The sequence below is a fragment of the Trachemys scripta genome, chromosome 4 (assembly GCF_013100865.1).
Source record: "Trachemys scripta elegans isolate TJP31775 chromosome 4, CAS_Tse_1.0, whole genome shotgun sequence".
NCBI classification, from domain to species: Eukaryota; Metazoa; Chordata; order Testudines; family Emydidae; genus Trachemys; species Trachemys scripta.
Genome location: NC_048301.1, coordinates 141,542,005 through 141,561,839, shown reverse-complemented (window position 1 = coordinate 141,561,839; position 19,835 = coordinate 141,542,005). Strand labels below are relative to the sequence as shown.

At 51.2% G+C, this 19,835-nt stretch overlaps 1 protein-coding gene across 2 annotated transcripts in view; it reads left to right on the top strand.

The window, feature by feature from the left end:
• The first annotated feature begins 4,802 nt into the window (after positions 1–4,802).
• The window catches only part of LOC117876234 (integrin alpha-D-like), a 116,145-nt gene continuing 101,112 nt past the window's right edge, over positions 4,803–19,835 (top strand). The window contains exons 1-12 of one of the 2 annotated variants that reach the window (XM_034768181.1): positions 4,803–5,311; positions 10,585–10,699; positions 10,849–10,952; positions 11,161–11,225; positions 11,943–12,057; positions 12,354–12,484; positions 12,704–12,849; positions 12,946–13,096; positions 14,672–14,822; positions 15,197–15,270; positions 15,665–15,794; positions 19,355–19,503. In XM_034768181.1, the coding sequence (XP_034624072.1) occupies positions 5,275–5,311; positions 10,585–10,699; positions 10,849–10,952; positions 11,161–11,225; positions 11,943–12,057; positions 12,354–12,484; positions 12,704–12,849; positions 12,946–13,096; positions 14,672–14,822; positions 15,197–15,270; positions 15,665–15,794; positions 19,355–19,503 (1,368 nt within the window). In that variant the 5' untranslated portion in view covers positions 4,803–5,274. The remainder of the gene's footprint in view (positions 5,312–10,584; positions 10,700–10,848; positions 10,953–11,160; positions 11,226–11,942; positions 12,058–12,353; positions 12,485–12,703; positions 12,850–12,945; positions 13,097–14,671; positions 14,823–15,196; positions 15,271–15,664; positions 15,795–19,354; positions 19,504–19,835) is intronic. The other variant, XM_034768180.1, reaches the window with a different exon arrangement.

The following is a 19,835-nucleotide window of genomic DNA, read 5'->3' as shown; positions in this document are numbered from 1 at the left end:
GCAGCCAACTTCTGGGAGCAGGACCTGCCTCTGGCTCACAGCTTAACTTTACTTTTTATGTTAGCAAAGTCTTGAGCATTACTTTTAGTTCAGGCCTCATGTCTCATACCAGGCCTCAGGGCCTCATCTTACCACACCTGACGCGCAAAGAATATGTCATGTAAATTGCACCTATTAAGGAAAATATAGTAGCAGATGCCCTGTCCTGGAATGAGGGTTCTGAGCCAATGCCTACAGATCAGCCAGTGGCTGACCCTCTGCAGCCTTGCAAGCAGCGGCGGCTCCAGGCACCAGCGCCCCAAGCGCGTGCCTGGGGCGGCAAGCCATGCGGGGCGCCCTGCCAGTCCCTGCGAGGGCGTCAGTCAGGCTGCCTTTGGCGGCATGCCTGAGGGAGGTCCGCCGGTCCCGCGGCTTCCGTGGCAATTTGGCGGCAGGTACACCGAAGGACCTCCCGCAGGCATGCCACCGAATCCGTGGGACCGGGGACCTCCCGCAGGCAAGCCGCCAAAGGCAGCCTGCCTGCCATGCTTGGGGCGACGGAATAGCTAGAATAGCTCATACCAGGCCTGATGCACTCACTGCCCCCAACACACTGTCATAATATGGACCTACACAGTCTCATGTAAGGTATGGAGGGAAGAGCTTAGTGAGCTCACCACAGGACAGAGTCTGGCACTCCTGGGAATCTTCCTGGCTCTGGAGGCAGAGACAATGGGCTTTGGGGAAGTATAAGGGGACCCAAAAGACATTTTAGTTTCCAGCACATTGGGCAGAGCACCCTCTGATTCTGTGACCGCTGGGACCCTGGGGCTGGGGAGAGCTAGAGATGCTGGTAACTGGGCATAAGTGAAAAAACGACTCAAGCAAAGATTGTAACTCACTAAGATTAAGTTTTAGGCCCTTGAAAGTGTGTTTGGTTCGTAGCAGGCCTGTCCCTTTTTCTCTTGCTTAGTATCACTTAAATCTCTGTTCTTTGTAAAATAACTTAGTTTTACTATAAACCATCTCTGTGCTGTTGTATTGACGTATGAAGAGAGTCCTCAACTAAGCTAACAGGCTAGTGTGTGCACTCTGTATCTTCGGAGGCAGCAAAGAAAAATGTCTGTGAGTGTCCAGGGAGAGGGACCGGACACTGCAAAGAAACGTCTCTGGGGAACTCGGGAACTGGGGCCGCTGACTGTTACCTGCAAGGCAAGGTAAAGACTGGCAGAGCTTTGAGGAGTTGGCTGGAGAGATGGACAGACAGGTGGCAGGGAGCTGCCAACCAGTCTAATCTCCAGTAAAGCTCACTCCTTCTAGGACAGAGGGGTGCCACAGTGGCGCACAGTTGTGGGTGTCCTGTAAAGAACATCACACTCTGTGCCCCACCCGGAGGCCACTACATCTCTGTGCTGGGCAAGGGATCCCTGTGTAAATGCTCAGCCTGGAAAGCATGTCTTTGTTCTGCAGGTTTGAAGACACAAGGAGATGAACGAGGATCCCGCTGTCTATTTTTGCATGGGGAACTGTGTCCTGGCTCTCGGTGTGGTTTTGCCGTTTCCCCTTCTGTCGTGCGATCAGATGCCACATTCTGGTACGCGATAAGAATTGGGGAAATTAGAAGTCAGGTTGCCTCAGTAGTTCCCCATTTTTCTGAAATGACCAACCCCCCTCCGTGTTTTTCTTTCCATTTCTGCATGTTGAGACAAAATATGTCAGACAAAAAAGAAAGTTCAAAGACGGTGGGGGTCCACTGCTCAGTGGAGAAGCTGAGCTGGTAACGGAAGACGATAAGAAGGCAATGAATTCAAATCAGCAGAGCCGGATGCTATTCACTGGAGGGTACTGATGCGATATTGCCAACTCCAACTGTTCAAAAATCATGAGGCAGGCTCACGAAAAATCATGAGATTGTTTTTTAAAATCATGAGATTAGCTAAAAACAGGAAATTTGGAGTTCTTTTTATTTGCCTTCTGCATTTTGAGCCTTTTGGCTGCACTGGGGTCACATTTTGAAGCTTTCTCCACAGCCACAAGAGCTAGAAACTTAATTTTTTTGTTAAGAATGAAGGCTGAAATCATCACCTCTCCACTTGACTCCAGGAGCTGGGGCTATAAGGAAAACAATAATTATCATGAACCTCATGACAAAGTCATGAGAGTTGGCAATTCTGCTGAAGGAATTAGCTGAAGAAACCTCAGTGCCACTAGCAATAATATTTACAAATTCATGGATGACAGGAGAGGTCCTGGAAGACTTGGGAAGGGCTAATGTGGTGCCCATCCTTAAAGAGGGGAAAAGGGAGGAGCTGGGAAACCATAGACCAGTCAGCCTAACTTCGATACCTGGGAAGGTACTAGAGCAACGTATAAAACATTCAATTTACGAATACCTGGAGGATGAAGGGGTAATCGATAGCAGCCAGCATGGAGTTACCAAGCACAAATCATGCCAAACCAGCTTGATTTCCTTCTTTGATAGGGTAGCTGATTTGGTGGATAGGGGGAATGTGGTAGACCTAATATATTTGGATTTCAGCAAGGCTTTGACACAGTCCCACATGACATTCTCATAAGTAAGCTGGAGAAACGCAGGCTCGGCGGAACTACCATTAAATGGATACAAAATTGGTTAAACAACCACAAACGAAGAGTAGCTATTAATGGAATGATGTCAGATTGGAGGGAGGTCTCAAGTGGGGTTCCACAAGGATCTGTTCTGGACCCGGTGTTGTTTAACATCTTTATTAATGACCTGGAAGTACGAATAGAGAGCTTACTGATCAAGTCTGCAGATGACACAAAGCTTGGAGTCGGAAGATGCCAATACTTCGAAGGGTAGAGCTAAAATTCAGAGGGATCTTGATAAATTGGAGAACTGGGCTATAGACAACCAAATGAAATTCAACAAAGACAAATATAAGGTGCTACACATAGGAAAAAAAAGCCAAATGCACAAATACAGAATGGGGGATAACTGGCTTGGCAGCAGCACTGCTGAGAAGGATCTGGGAGTTGCGGTGGATCACAACCTCAACATGAGTCGGCAAAGCGATGCTGTTGCAAAAAAAGCAAATGCTATTTGAGGTTGCATTAATAGTGGCATAGCATGCAAGTCACAGGCAGTGATAGTACCACTCTACTCAGCGCTGATTAGGCCTCAGCTGAAGAACTGCGTCCAATATTGGTCACTGCTGTATAGAATGGATGTAGAGAAACTGGAAAGGATCCAGAGACTAGCAAGAAAGATGATATAAGGGGTGCAATGCAAGTTATATGAGCAAAGGCTGAAGGAACTGGGTATGTTTAAGCTTGGAGAAGAGGAGATTAAGGGGGGACATGATGACAGTCTTCAAATTCTTGAAAGGCTGCCATAAAAATATGGAGAAAAGTTGTTCTCTCTTGCCACAGAGGGCAGGACAAGAGGCAATGGGTTCAAACTACAGCACAGTAGGTTTAGATTAAATCTCAGGAAAAACTTCCTAACTGTAAGAACAGTGCGACAATGGAACGGCCCTGCCTAGGGAGGCCATGGGAGCTCCTTCACAGGAGTTTTTCAAAAGGAGGCTGAACAGCCATCTGTCCTAGATGGTTTAGACACAACAAATCTTGCATCTTTTCAGGGGGGTTAGACTAGATGGCCGTTGTGGTCCCTGCTAACCCTATGGTTCTATGTTCCTCGGGACCGCAGAGTGAATGGGAATCAACCACATCTGGGATGGGGCGCGGGAACTGTTTATATAGTGATCACTTGACTGGCGCTGAGATGCAGCCACTGGGAGAGTGGACCACAGGGGCTGGTTAGCCGTCACCCAACAACGCAACTTAGAAGAAGTGAAACCCAGTGTGCTGTTGAAACCCACCCTGCCCCCCCGAGTTTCCTCCATCATGGCCATGACCTAGCAGAGCCCTGATCCACTCCTGTGAGTTGCAACAGGGTGCAGCTGCTAAGGGGCTCAGGTACGAGCTCCCCACTGGTGCAGATCAGGTGGGAGCCCTCTGGCTTTCTCACGCTGAGCAGCTCACACAGCCAAAGGGGAGGCACCGGCCCAGAAAGGTTTGCTTCTTCAGGAATGGCTGGGAGGGAATGTTTGTCCAGTGGTCGTCACTGGGTGTAAGAAAAGTGTGTGTGGTTGTGTCAGTGCAGGAGTGTGTGTGGTTGTGACTATCTGTGTCTGGTTGTTTCTGTCATATTGTGTGTATGATTATGATGGTGTCTAACTGTGCATGTTTTTGGGTGACAGTGTTTTGTGTGTGTGATTTGTGTGTCTCAGTATTGTTGTGTGTCTAGCTCTGGCTCAGTGTAGTTGTGTATATGTGTCTGTGTGTTTAGCTGTGTGTGTGTGTCTCACTACAGTTGTGTGTCTCTGTCTAATTGTGCATGTGTCTGTCTATCTCTGTGTAGTTGTGTGTCTCTCTCTCAGTGTAGGGGTATTTCTCTGTCTAGTTGTCTCTGTGTATCTAGTGTTTTTGTGTCTGTTAGTTGCGTGCCTCTCTCTGTGTGTGTATGTTTGCCTTGTGTGTGCGTCTCTCTCTCACTCAATATAGAGATGTGTGTGTATATCTCAGTGTAGTTGTGTGCATCTGTGTAGTTGTGTGTGTGTTTCAGTGTAGGTATGTTGGTTGGTCTGTGTTTTTGTGTGTGTTTTTTGTCTCTTGGTGTGGTGTGTGTGTGTGTGTGTGTGTGTGTGTGTGTGTGTGTGTGTGTGTGTGTGTGTGTGTGTGTAACAGAGTGCTGCCTAGGAGAAACAAGCCAGGCCCCTGTTAGCGCTGTTCCAGAGGAAGAAGGCTATTAGTTGGGCTGGCGGAGGGGCCACACCTAATTAACAGAGTGGATCCAGTTGCAGGCCTGAGTAGCCAGCCTGCCTTATAAAGCTGGCTAAGAGATGGGAAGCAGGGGGAGTCAGGAAAGGGAGGAGTGTGGGCTCTCGATCCTTGCTGGCTGGGAAGTTAGTAGTCGCCCAGAGTGTTGGTCTCTGTAAATATCTGTAAATAATAGGTGGTGAGAACAGACACAAACAATAAAAAGACACGGGTGCTGCACTTCAATTGGTCTCTGACAGCATTTGTGGAGGGGCTGAGAGCAGGCACTGCTAGAGTGTGTCTGACTAGTTGTGTGTCTGTCTCACAGTCGCTTTCTTTCTTTCTGCCGCCTCCTCCTAACACACTCTCCTTCCTCTGGTCAGTGTTTCTCTCTTTTCGGTATCACTTCTCTTTCCTCTGCACCCTCCTCTCCAGGCAGCGTCCTTGAACCTCTCACTCCCCGCTCCACACACACCCCTCACCCAGCACAGGATGGACCCCCTGCCTCTGCTCCTCTACCTGTGCGCAGGTAAGTGCCAGCCAAAGGGACTGGGAAAAGCTGGGATCCTCCACATGGGTGCCCAGTGAGTACCCCCTGGCAGGCAGATGGGAACAGCTGGACAGTCAGGAGTCAGGACTCCTGGGTCCTATTCCTGGTTGGCTCTGGGGAGGGGTCTGGTGGGTTACAGCAAGGGCCCTGTGTATCAAGACTCCTAGGTTCTCTCCACAGATTTGGGAGAGGAATGGGGCTGTAGTGCCTGAGAGGGTGGGGGGCAGAGCCGGCTCTAACTCCCTCCCCCGCCCAAGCAAAAAAAAAAAAACCCCCCCGCCGCCGAACACCCCCCCCCGCCGAGCGCTGCACTGCCGCCCTCCCCTGCCCCCCCGCGGAGCGCCATGCTGACAAACCCCCCTGCCGAGCGCCCCATCGCCACACACACCCCGCTGAGCGCCGCGCGGCCGAGTGCCCCGCCGCCGAAACTAAAACAACCCACCACACCCCCAGCACCGCCTGACCGAACCAAAAAAAAAAAAACCAAAAAACCCTGAGCGCCCCCCTGCCACCCCAAGATTGGCCGCCCCTTACCAGGTGCCGCCCCAAGCATGTGCTTGGTCGGCTGGTGCCTGGAGCCGGTCTGGGTGGGGGGCTGATAATCAGGACTCCTGGGTTCCGTTCCCTCTGTGTTCTTTTCCCCCAGACTCTCTGGGATGGGAGTGGGTCACAGTGGGACTCCCCTTCTCTGTGGTGTGTGTGCTCGGTAGGATGTGGGGGGAGGGTCCGGCAGGTGTGAGGTGGATGCAGTGTTTGCAATTGCGCAAACCTGCTGTAAAACCACAGATGCTTCCTCCTGCTTCAATGTCACGTCTCTTTTGTCTGTGAGGCCTGGACCCGTCAGGGAATGGAGGGGGGCTGACTTTGGGGTGGCTGAGAGTGAGGGGGATGGACTGGGAAGGGGGGACAGACTGGGAGATGGGGTCTGAAAAGGGAAGAATGGGGGAGGCCAGCTCAGCTTCTCCCACCCTCCTAGAACCATCTCAGTCCTTGTCCTTCCCCTTTACCCCCCAGCCCCACCCACCTGCCCCATAATTCTGCACCCACTGTGCCCCATATCTGCTCCTCCTACAGCTCTGCAGGGTCTTTACCATGTCTCAGGGTTGGTGGGGGCCGCTCTAAGGGGATTCTTCTTCCCAGGCCTGGGCTTGCAGGGATGGAGAGGGCAGAAGGGAGGAGAGCTGTGCATAGGGGGAGTTGGCTACGCTGTGCATTAGGGATTCACCAATTGGCTGTTGGGTCTTTCTTGTATGACATGAGTTTGGTGGGTCTCAGCTCTGGCTCCCATGGCACAAGCTTACCAGGCCACCCTGCACTCATTGATAGACTCGATAGAGAGACCGAGAACTGCTTGGGCCCAGGAGCTCCCAGTGCAATGCTGTGGCCAACCCTTGGATGCATGAGTGAGGGAAACTCAAGTAGGAGTAAAGAGGGCCTACTCCCTCTGTATTTGCCAGTGGTGCGAGTGCTGCTGGAATCCTGTGTCCAGTTCTGGTGCCCACACTTCATGAAGGATGTTGATACATTGGAGAAGGGTCAGAGAAGAGGCATGAGAATGATTAGAAGATTAGAAAACCTGCCTGATAGTGATAAGGAACAAATATTTCATGATGGTGTTACCGAAATATTGGGTCCGCCTAGCTGAGAGCCAATAACAGCCGGACAGGGATAAGGAAAGCTTGCTTTATTTTGCAGAAGAAAGGAGAGATTTGCACCTTGGTACAAAAAACTTTGTTTTACACGCATTTTACAGATTTTTTTATACACATTCCCACAAAGGCCCTTGCCGTGTTAACACTTGATTGGTGGTTGCCAGGCCCATGCTTCTGCTATCTGCAGGGCCGGCACCAGGCAACCAAGCACATGCTTGGGGCGGCACCTGGTAAGGGGCGGCCAATGTTGGGGTGGCGGGGGGGGCAGAGCGGCGCGGCATTCCGCGGTCGGGGGGAGCTCCGACGATGTGGCGCTCGGCGGGGGGTGCTCTGACGGTGCAGCGCGCAGCGCTCGGGGGGGGGGTTTCCGGTGGGGCGGCGCGGGGCGGGGGGGCGGCGCGCGGGGGGGGGGGTCCAGCGGCGCGCCGCTCGGTTGCGGGGGGAGAGGGGGGTATGTAGAAGCCAGGTAATACCTAGGGCCTTAACAATGCGTTGAATAACCTGGGGGTTAAATGAGTTCCTTGATTAGAGTTAATAGACCTAGGAGGGCCAAACCTAGGGATGACATGGTTTAATAAGTTTTTTTTTTTACATTTAAGGCAGTTGCTTGTTTAGTTGGGAATGCTTTGGTCCAGCCAGTTAGTTGGCATACAATTACAAGAAGGTACTTGTAGCCTTGGTACTTAGGCATTTTTGAGTGGTTAATTTGAAGTTGCTTGAAGGGTGTGTATGCCCATAACCTGGCTTCGGGGGGGCCTTTAGGTTCCCCCCTTGGATTGAATTTTGCACAGATGTCACAAGTGGCAAGGACTTGTTTGGCTTTCTGGAATACTTTAGGGGCATATTAAAGTTTATTTACAGTAGCTGCTATGGCTTTTGCTTTACCGTGTGTTTTTTGTGTGTAGCTTAAATAGGGCAGGTCGCAGAGCAGCTCGGGACAGGGCTTTTTTTCCATTAGGTAGTTGCCATTTCCCTTTTGGCATTTTGGTGGCCCCCATGCTTTTTCAACGTTTGACCTTTAATGGCTTAGGGGTAAAAGGGGCTGGGACTGGAGTTGGTGGGGTGGAGGATGTGAGAACCATCTGGTTGGTAATATAAGGCTGTAGGGAGGCTGCTTTTAAAGCTGAATCAGCCAGCCGGTTCCCACAGATGGTGGGATTGTTTCCCTTCTGATGGGCCCGAACATGGATGATGGCAATTTCGGATGGCAGGTGTATGGCTTTTAATAATTTTAGGATTAAGGGCCCATGTGCTATTTTAGTGCCACTGGAGGTAAAAATAAACCCACACTTTGCCCAGAGTTGGCCTGTGGCATGGCAAACGCCAAAGAAAAATTTTGAGTCAGTATATATATTTACAGACTGACCTGCTGCCAGCTTATATGCTTGGGTGAGGGCTATTAATTCTGCCACCTTAGTGGTTAGTTTTTGGGTCCGTTTATGTAAATGCAAAGATATTTTAGCTGTTTTTATTTAGAGGAATATTAAAAAAAGCATTACATAAGTTTATTACCGAATAACAAGCAGTACCTGCTGGAATGGCAGTCAGGATTGTGTGGGGGTTAGGTACCACATTGTCTTTAGCTTGAACAACCTTATTTACTGCACGTAAGTTCTGGACAAATCGGTATTCCAGGGTTTTTTTTTTAGTTTGTCAGGTTTTTTGACTGGCAGAATGGGAGTATTGAAAGGAAACTTGGTGTGAACCAGCACTTCCAACCGCAGGAATGTGGTGATAAGACTTCAGAGGCCAAACAGAGCTTTTCGGGGGATGGGATACTGACGAATTTGAGGAATGTTAATGCCTGGCCTCAGGGGTATTCGTACCGTCTCTGTCCGGAGAGTGCCCAAGTTCGCTTTTGAAGTGCCCCATAGGGAGGCTTGTACCTTCTGTCTGACTTGCTTGGGTAGGATCAGGCCCGCAGGCAGGATCGAGTTTTTTGAATTCTGGGTTAATACAGCACATAGCTGGGGAAGTTGGTTTTGAGGTAACTGGAGGATGATTTTGTTATTTGAAAAGAAAATTTGAGCACGCAGTTTACACAACAGGTCTTTGCCCAAGAGATTAACTGGGGAATCAGGAGCTAGCAGAAAGGCATGGGAGATGGAGACTTCAGAGATTTTTACAGTAGCTTTTTGTAACACAGAACAGTCAAATGGCTTTCCACCTATACCCATTACCAGAATACTTTTAAACACCGGGTAAAGGCCATTTACTTAACATATAATTCAAAGGGCTATCCTTAGAGGGTTTTATCAGAGACCCACCCATTTGCCTGCTGATACTTTAACAGAGAATTACACAGAGATCAGAGGGAATTATGGCCTAATAGGATTTTATTACAGGAATTTTTACTAATACTGACCGCTACAGGGGACAGGACAGAACGATCCCAATTCGACCTCAGAGCTTTATTGCACGCAATGGCTTTTCCTCTGAGGAATTATGAATGAGAGGCTCAGTTTCGTTTACACACCTAACGCCCAAATGTATAAGACAGAAATTTATTAACCAGTTAACCAGACCAGACCCAGATAGTGTCTTCTTATTTTATTAGGACTCACCTTATCGGAGCACGAATCCCAGGGGCTGCGGTGAAATGAGGAAAGGGGGCTAAGCACCCCGTTGGCGCTGTTTTCAGTTCGCCGCAGCCATCCGGAGTCCAATGTCTGAGCTAGGAGAGTCCCGGCGGAGTCGCCAGAAACTGTCACCGAAATATCGGGTCCGCCTAGCTGAGAGCCAATAACAGCCAGACAGGGATAAGGAAAGTTTGCTTTATTCTGCAGAAGAAAGGAGAGCTTTGCACCTTGGTACAAAAAACTCTCTTACACACATTTTACAGATCCTTTATACACATTCAGACAAAGGCCCTTGCCGTGTTAACACTTGATTGGTGGTTGCCAGACCCGTGCTTCTGCTATCTGGTCAGTGAAAACCAGTTTGGGACCAGCTCCAACTACCTCAAGGCCTTGAAGGGAAGACAGTTGAAAAGTTCAGGCTACTGTGTATTTGAGGTGTCTGCTTCCCCCTAATGGCTGCCGGCTGCTAGCTATTAAGGTGGGGGGACGCTGCTGACTGTCACAATGGGCTCTTCAATCTAGCAGAGAAAGGTCTAACGTGCTCCCATGGCTGGAAGTTGAAGATAGACAAATTCAGACTGGAAATAAGGTGCAACATTTTTAACAGTGAGAGGAATTAACCCCCAGAACAATTTACCAAGGGTTGTGGTGGATTCTCCACCACTGGATGTTTCTCTAAATGTTCTGGTCTGGTTCAGTTCAGGGAAGTTTGCTGGCTCGTGTTACACAGGAAGTCAGGCTAGATGATCACAGTGGTTCCAGCTGGCGGTACAGTCCATAAATCTATGAAGGCTGATTTGCATGGAATGATTTGGAAGAAAAGGCCTTCAAGGGCTAGACATAAGGGAAGTTTAAATGAGCTGCTGGGAGTCAGGACTCCTGGGTTCTATACTCAGCTTTGGGAGGGGAGTGGGGCCTCAGAGTCAGTCCTAGAAACAGGAGGGGCTGGTCCCTGAGCCCCCACCACTGGCCCCACTCTGCATAGGGGAAGCTCTAACAGATGGCTGTTTAACCCCTGCAGTGCTGGCACCGAGCCATGGATTCAGCGTGGACATGGAGGGACCCATCACCTTCCAGGAGGCTGCTGCAGGGTTCGGACAGAGCGTGGTGCAGTTTGGGAGTGCCAGTGCTGGGGGGTAAGGGCTGAGCGGGGTTCAGGACCCCATAGCTATGTGCCTCACACCCATCCCCGAGGGGCCCGTCTGGTTGGGCTGCCCCTCCTGGGCCCCACTCCTCTGGGTGTGATGGGGTATCCCCTGAGCCCCCCTCTGCTCTCTCCCCACAGGCTGCTCGTCGGGGCCCCGCTGCAGACAGGAAACGTGAATGAAACCGGCAAAGTCTACAAGTGCGGCCCGGGCTCCGGACGCTGCCAGGAGATCCCCATCCAGAGTAGGGGCACCCTGTGCTGTGGGGTCCAGTGGGTTAGAGCAAGGGGGTCTGGGAGTCAGGACTCCTGGGTTCTATCTCCAGCGCTGTGAGATCTAGTGGGTTGGAGCTGGGGTGTGATGGGAGGCAGGGCTGAGAGTCAGGACTCCTGGGTTCTATCCAGGGGGTGGGGTTTATTTGCTCATTCTGGTGTGCATTTTTCCACCCTCAGGGCCCTCTGATGCTGTGAAGATGTCCCTTGGTTTGTCTCTGGCTGCCCAGGGCTCCCAGCTCCTGGTAGGTACCGTGCATGGGGGGGATGGGTGCTGGGACTGGGGTCTGACACTTGCTCCCTGGGAATGTCATGGGGCAGCTCCCCCCAAACCCCACTCCTCACAGCTGGTAGTAACGGCTGTGTCAGCGCGACTGGGGTACTTGGGCAGAGTTCATGACTGGGTGACATAATTGTGATGTAACTCTATGGGGGTCTTTGGTAACTCCCGTAATTAGTGGGGAAAGGTGGTCGCCGGGTGATGTCACCAAGGCAACAGTGACTATGAACTGACTTAGCAGTGAGCATGGTGACCAGCTGACATCGCCATGGAGACAGTTGTCATGAGATGATGTTGTAAGAGATGGAGGTAACAAGGTGATGTCGCCATGGTGACATCGATTGTGCACTGCCATAGCAGGGCGTGTGGCAACTGGATGACTTCACCGTGGCAACCTTGACTGTGCACTGCCATAGCAGGGAGGGGTGTAACTGGTTGATGTAGACATGGCACCAATGATTGGGCGTTGCCATAGCAGGGAGTGTGGTAACTAGGTGATGTCCCTGTGTCACTCTCCTGTCCCCTCTGGGAAACGAGTGCTGGGTCCTGGGGTCCCATCTGCCCTATGGGAGTCCCCTCTCCTGGCAGGAACTTGCATATCCATGGAGAGAAGGCCCTGGCTCTCCCGCACTGGGGCTCTACTCACGAGAGCCCAGTGACCCCGTCCCTCTCTTGTGCCCAGGTGTGCGGCCCCACGGTGCACCAGGCCTGCGGGGAGAACATGTACGTCAAAGGCTACTGCTTCCTCCTGGACCAGAGACTCCAGCAGCTCCGGCGCATCCCGGACAGTCTGCCAGGTGAGGGGCAGTCCACGGGGTGGGGAACCAGCACCCAGGGGACAAGTGGGGGGGTGGAATATGGGCCAGCAGGGGAGGAGGAGGAGGAATGAGGCTAGATGGGTCCTTGGTCTGATCTGGGGCAGCAGGGACAGGACCCGGCTAGATGGGTCCATGGGCCTGTACGACGGTGGCGGGGAGGGGGTGGGATACCAGGCTAGATGGGCAGATGTCTTGGCAGTTTCACTGCCATTTGGTGTCTCTTGGCCCATCTAGCTGAATTTCTCTGGGTAACCCCCACCCTCTCCATTCCCCAGAGTGTCCCAAACACCCCACAGACATCGTGTTCCTTATTGACGGCTCAGGCAGCATTGGTGACAGTGACTTTGAAACGATGAAGACGTTTGTCATCGAGGTCATAAGGCGTTTCCGTGGCACCGACACGCTGGTAACTGGCAGCCGCTGATTCCAGACCCTTGAGCCGCCAGCATCCCTTGCCCCTGGCAGGCAGGGCAGCATCAAAGGGTGCTGAGATGCAGGGAGCGGGCTGGGGGCTCATACAGGGCCCTTTCCCCTCACAGTTGTGTTGACCCCCAATGCCCCAGCATCTCTGCTATTCTGACCCACTCTTACTCCACCCTGCCCTGTTCCCCCTCTTGTCTCCCAGTTTGCCCTCATGCAGTTCTCCAGCACTTTTAAGGAACACTTTGACTTCAATAAGTTCAAGAGCACCCACGACATAGATTCACTCGTCCGTCAAGTTAGTCAGCTCGGAGACTATACCCACACGGCCACTGCTATCCAGAAAGTGGTGTAGGTACCTCCTCTTCCCCTACAAGTGCTTTCCTTCCCACCCCACAGACATGGAGGCTGAAAGAACTAACCCCTCTGCCTGTGCCACATTTCCAGGAGGGAGCTGTTTATCTCACAGAAAGGATCCCGGGTTGGAGCTGCCAGGATTCTCATTGTGGTAACAGACGGCATGAAAAATGATCAACTTCGATACTCAGACGTGATTCCAAAGGCAGAGAGAGCTGGGATCATTCGCTACGCCATCGGGGTGAGATCTATCTATCCTAATGCTCACCTACAGAATCACAGAGCTTTGTTGGGACACTGCAACAAATTCAGCCACCCAGACATCACTTGTAGTTGGATCTAAATGACAGGAAGTGCAGGATTCATGTCCTCTAGGTCAGGCTTATCTATTGTGGACAGACTGTCTGCAGAAGATGGCAGTGGGCTGAGGTCCCAAGCACACCCTGGCAATTCCACCTCCACAACTGGTCTCCCCTTATAAGCTACCTGCTGGGTATCTCTGAATTTTTTTCTACATCCCTCTGGGATAGTGGTTGAGCAGCCTTCTGGTTTGCCCTCCTTTTTCCTTCAATTAATCTGTTTGCCGACTCTCAATGCATTACAAAGGGGCACACCCTTGTGTCTTGTATGAGAACAGACAAGTTGTTTAGTTTCTTAATCACGGTGTAAGGCCCCTCCAAAAAGAAGGAAGTTGGATCTTTTTATCCAGGCTGCTTTTTCCAGGTGTGTAACCAAAGCTTCTCTCTTTTGTGGATGGGCACGAAATTTTCCTGACGTCTTGTGCCTGTGTAGTAAGGCGCAGCACTCACTGGCGCAGCGCCTCCTGCTGGTTACCTTGGGAATTAGCTCTTCCAGCACTGGAGCACCTTCTGCTGGAGAGTGTCTTTCCCGCTGTCACTACTTGTCTTACCACTGATGTCAGTCTAGGCCCTGCATCCCCCCTGGCCCATGGTGTCCCTTCTCTGGGGCACTACCCCACAGCAGTGCCCCCACACTCTGGGTCTCCCCTCCCAGGGGAACCCCAACCCCCTATACCCACCTTGCCTCAGTAGCTACTGCCAGTCGTCATCTAGCCCCTTCTTTCAGGGGCAAACTGCAGTCTGAAATGGACAGTCATCACTGGCAAGGGTTGGATCCTGCTGCCTTTCTAGTCCCACCTGCCTCCCTTCAGCCCTAGTACCTCCCCTGGCCTTTAGCAAGGCCTCAGCCTGGGGACTCACCAGGCCAGAGCTCCTCAGCTCTGCCTGTCTTTCCCCAGCCTTGCTCTGTCTCAGGTACCTTGCTTGTTCTCCCAGGCAGCCTGGTCATCTCTGCTCCCCAGCTGGAGGAAGAGACATCTCTCACCCTCTCAGCCTGCCCTTTTATCAGGGCCAGCTGTGCCCTAATTGGGTGCAGCCACACCTGTGGCTGACCACCCAACCAGCCTCCCTTGGCTGCTTTTAACCCCTTTCTGACTGGAACAGAGTGACCGGCCCACTACACACCCTCAAAACCCCAAGGCCAAAAGTATAACTGGGTTCAAAAAAGAATTAGATAAATTCATGGAGGATAGGTCCTCAAAGGCTGTTAGCCAAGAAGGTCAGGGTATCTCATGGTATTTCCCTAAGCCTCTGGGTGTCCCTAAGCCTCTGACTGCCAGATGCTGGGATGGGACAACAGGATGTATCACTTCTGATTCCCTCTGAACCATCTGGCAATGGCCAGTGTTAGAAAACAGGAAACAGAGCTAGATGGACCATTGGTCTGACCCAGTCTGGCCATGCTTATGTTCTTCTGTTTCTGTCCCTGGTCTCTCCTGCACCTTTGCCTCATGAAGGTAGGCGATGCCTTCTACCAGCATAGTGCCCAGCAGGAGCTCCGTGAGATTGCCTCTAATCCCACCGATGAGCACATCTTCCAGGTGAATGACTTTGATGCTCTCCGGGGCATCCAGAACCAGCTGCAGGAGAAGATTTTTGCCATTGAAGGTACCGGACCAGGGAGAAGCACTTCACTTGCCCTGGGGCTGTGTAAACTGCATCCTGGGGTAGCGATGGGCCAGGGAGCTGCTTGGATTCTGCATCGCAAAGGGACCCAGGAGCTATCCCTGTAAGGAGTCCATTCTGTGCCCGTCACCAGAGTATCTGAGCTCCAGGGTGAAGTGCTAGCAACTCTGGCTGCTTCTGTAATGTACTGCTCAGGGGGCCAAATTAATCAGTGGGGCTGACTGGCTCAGCAGGGAACGGGACATGGGACCTTCCCCTCTCGGGAGCGCTGGGTTGCCTCATGGGGGTGGGGATGGGACACAAGACCTCCCTAGGGATGATCTCTCCCATGTCTGTCTGTCTGTCTCTCCCCCCAGGTACCCAGTCCCAGAGCAGCAGCTCCTTCCAGCTGGAGATGTCTCAGGATGGATTCAGCTCCCTGCTGTCCCCTGTGAGTGATGCCTGGCCCCGGTGCTTGTCCCACGCTGCCATTTACTGGGGTGCCTGATGGATTTTCCTGGATAGAGTCTGGCTGGTTTAATGCCTGGATGGGAGAGACCATCCCTTAGTAGTCCACAGCAGTTATAGGTGCTTTAATTTAGCAGTCAATGCTGGCCCCAATGCCCCAGGGTGGTGTTAGGGGGTGCTGTGCTGCAGGGAGTGGGGCAGGGGCTCCATAGGGGGTGCTCCCCCTTTGCAGTCAGTGCTGGCCAAATGCAGCTGTGGGGGGGCGGGGAGGCTGTGCTGAATGGTGGCTCAGTCTGCTAATTATTTCTCCCTGGCTATATTTTGCTGGGCTGTCTGATTTGTGCAATCCATTCCCTTTGCCGTGCGTGTCGATTTAGGACGGGCCTGTGCTGGGAGCGGTGGGAGCCTATGACTGGTCCGGTGGGATATACCTGCATGGGAGCAGCAGGGAGCCGAGCTTCATCAACGTATCCAGAGCCTCTGGGGACATGAAAGATGCGTACCTCGGTAAGAATAGCCTGAGAGAAATCTTTCAACACATCTCTAGCCCAGTGTTCCTGTCAGGTGATTTACAAGCTGCTGTGCCCCACCCCAAACATGGCTGCATCTCAGTGCTGGGGGAGGGATCCCTGTACAAACAGTCCCCACACCCCACCCCAGAGACAGCTGCATCTCAGCACTGGGGGAGGAATCCATGCATGAACAGTGCCCGTGCCCCACCCCAGAGGTGGTGCATTTCAGTACCAGCAGTGGGACCCCAGTGAGATCACCCCCCCTGTAAGATTCCCCCGCCCCCCCCGGAAGCAGATGTATCTCACTAACAAGTGAAATATATCCGTTTATAAAAGCTTTTATGTTCCTTCTTGACAGATGAGCTGCAGTCACTTTTTATTGTAATAACTATTATCATCGTATCACTGTAATTATTGTAATGACTGTTGTCATTTCCTCATTGTAATTTTTCATATTTTATTATCATTTTAATGTTGATAAATGCAAAGTAATGCACATTGAAAAACATAATCCCAACTATATATCTAAAATGATGGGTCTAAATTAGCTGTTACCACTCAAGAAAGAGATCTTGAAGTCACTGTGGATAATTCTCTGAAATCATCCACTCAATGTGCAGCGGCAGTCAAAAAAGCAAACAGAATGCTGGGAATAATTAAGAAAGGAATAGATAATAGGACAGAAAACATCATGTTGCCACTCTATAAATCCATGGTACGCCCACATCTTGAATACTGTGTGTAGATGTGCTCGCCCCATCTCAAAAAAAGATACATTGGAATTGGAAAAGGTTCAGAAAGGGGCAACAAAAATTATTAGGGGTATGGAACGGTTTCCGTATGATAGATTAATAAGACTGGAAGTTTTCAGCTTGGAAAAGAGATGGCTAAGGGGAGATATGACTGAGGTCTAAAAAATCATGACTGGTATAGAGAAAGTAGATAGGGAAGTGCTGTTTACTACTTCTCATAACACAAGAACTAGGGGTCACCAAATGAAATTAATAGGCAGCAGGTTTAAAACAAATAAAAGGAAGTATTTCTTCACACAACGCACAGTCAACCTGTGGAACTCCTTGCCAGAGGATGTTGTGAAGGCCAAGACTATAACAGGGTTCAAAAAAGAACTAGATACATTCATGGAGGATAGGTCCATCAATGGCTATTAGTATCCCTAGCCTCTGCTTGCCAAAAGCTGAGAATGGGTGACAAGGGATGGATCTAGACTGTTCCCAGTGGTTCCTGATGACAGAACAAGGAGCAATGGTCTCAAGTTGCAGTGGGGGAGGTTTAGGTTGGATATTAGGAAAAACTTTTTCACTAGGAGGGTGGTGAAGCACTGGAATGGGTTACCTAGGGAGGTGGTGGAATCTCCTTCCTTAGAGGTTTTTAAGGTCAGGCTTGACAAAGCCCTGGCTGGGATGATTTAGCTGGGAATTGGTCCTGCTTTGAGCAGGAGGTTGGACTAGATGACCTCCTGAGGTCCCTTCCAACCCTGATATTCTATGATTCTATGATCACTTGATGATTACCTGTTCTGTTCATTCCCTCTGGGGCTCCAGGCACTGGCCACTGTCAGAAGACAAGATACTGGGCTAGGTGGACCTTTGGTCTGACCTAGTAGGGCCGTTCTTATGTTCTTATTACTGCACTTACATTAAGATTTGTCAATATTTTATCTTTGTAGCATTTATTCTGTCATTCATTCTTGCTATTATAACTGAAAACCTTATTTTTACATGACCATTTAGACTTCACCATAGCCCTGGGGAGTTTGTTAAAAATTGGTGCCTCATTTCTGATTGGAATTTGTCTGGCTTCAACTTCCAGCCACCGGTTACTTGTTTTGCCTTTCTCTGAGAGATCAGAGAGCCCTTTGGTACCCAGTGTTTTCTCCCATGAAAGTTTGTTTACACTAAAATCCAATCACCTTTCCTTCTTTCTGACAAACTCAACAGACTGAGCCCTAACTCTTTCACTGTCAGACATTTTCACCAGCCCCTGAATCATTTTTATGGCTCTTCTCTGCACCCGCTCCAATTTTTCAACATCGTTCTTGAAATGTGGACAACAGACTGGGACACCGTGTTCCAGTATTGGTATATGGGGGAATCACCTCTCTGCTCCTACTCGTTACTCTCCTCTTTATACATCCAAGGGTCGCATTAGTTCTTTTGGCTACAGCATTGCTGTGGGAGCTCATGTTCCCTTGTGACCCCTAAATACTTTTCAGAGTCAATGCTGATGGCTGCTTCCAGGACCCGCTCTGTGTGGAGGGGGGGCGCGGCTCGGCCTGGCGCTGGGGCTAGCCTGGTGCTCAGGGGAGCTGGCTGGGGCAAGCAGGACAGGCACTTGGAGCTCTGGCAGGTGGGCAGGGTGGCTCCTTGGTGAAAGTGGGGGACAAGCTAGTCTACCTGAAGCGGGGGTTCACCCCTCACCCATGCTTCCTGCTCCTGCTGTTCTGAGTTATCTGTACTCTGAACCAGGCTGGGGTGTCTGTCATGTCCAGTCTTTCATATCGAGTGCCACCCTTCATCCCTTTTACCCAGGGCCGGCTTTAGGACCTGTGGGGCCCAATTCCGCGGTCTGGGTCTTCAGCGGCACTTCAGCAGTGGGAGGACCGCTCCGCGTCTTCCGCGGCACTGAAGGACCTCTCCCCCCCCCCCCCGCCGAAATGCCGCCGAAGACCCTGGAATCCCCCCCACCCCGCCGAAATGCCGCCGAAGACCTCAGAGCGCCCCCCCCCCACCGCCAAAATGCCGCTGGAGTGGACCACCACCGGGTGAGCCTAAGGCGCGGGGCCCTCTTACCCGCGGGGGCCCAATTCTGGGGAATCGGGGGAATTGGCCTAAAGCCGGCCCTGCTTTTACCCACTCTGGGTTGGAACCAGGGAATTTTGCATTGCAGCCATAAAAATTGTCCCACCAGGTTCCAGTAATGACAATGCCACCTGAGATTTTTTTTCTCGTGAATGAGAATTTCCAGTGCCCTCTTGCTGATTACCCAGAGTGCTAGCATCACGATAGAAGCATTCAAAAATGTCTTTTCTTTGCCACCTCAGTACAATACATCCCTGACTTCTTGAGCTGAAGTGATATCTTTAAATCTGGGGCTTGGATCCCATCAGACGGCATGCGAAGCAGGGGTGCCCCCAATGGGACACTAGGGATGCTGTGCTTCAGGGGTGTGGGGCCTGGGTCTCACTAGGGGGCGCTCTCCTCTCACAGTGAGTGCAGGCTCCAATGCCCCAGTGAGGTACTAGTGGGTGCTGTGCTGCATGGAGTGGGGTGGGGGGGACTCATTCCCTGTCAGCCAGTGCTGACCCCATTTGCCGCCTTAGCACTCTCTCCTTGAGTTGTTAATTTAACATCCTCCTGTGCAAGGTCCAGTGATGCTGATCTCCCACACGGGAGCAAGGGGGGCTCCTGACACCTACCCCCCCATGCAGGCTCAGCAGGGCTCATGATCAAGCCTTTGCTGTAAGGCTGTGTGAGGCCCTGTGTCTGGAAATGCCTGCTCCCCCCTCTCACCCTTGCGTGTCTCTGTCTCTTGCAGGTTATTCAGTTCAGGTCATCACATCCCAGGGGCGGAGCAGCTACGTGGTTGGGGCCCCTCGCCACAATCACATTGGCAAAGTCATTCTATTCAGCCAAGATTCCAAGCGTAGAGGATGGTGGGAGGAAACCGAGGTGCTGGGAGAGCAGGTAAGGGGAGGGCATGGGGAATGATGGGCAGAAAGTGAGAGGGAGGAGAGGAAGTTTGCAATATTTCCACAACATGTAACAGTTTGTGTTCATATCTCAGATGTAGGCAGCACTGAGAGGTTTCAGTCAGAGACTCAGGCAATGGATAAATGCTACTGGTGTAGACATCTGCACCACAGCTAACAATCCGCTTGATGATGATCATTTATTTGTTTTGAGGTAGTACCTAGGAACATTACAGACCAGCTCAAATTACAGACCAGGACCCCATTGTGCTAGGCACTGTACAAACACAGACTACAAAGAGCTGACAGTCTCATAGCCTATATGTT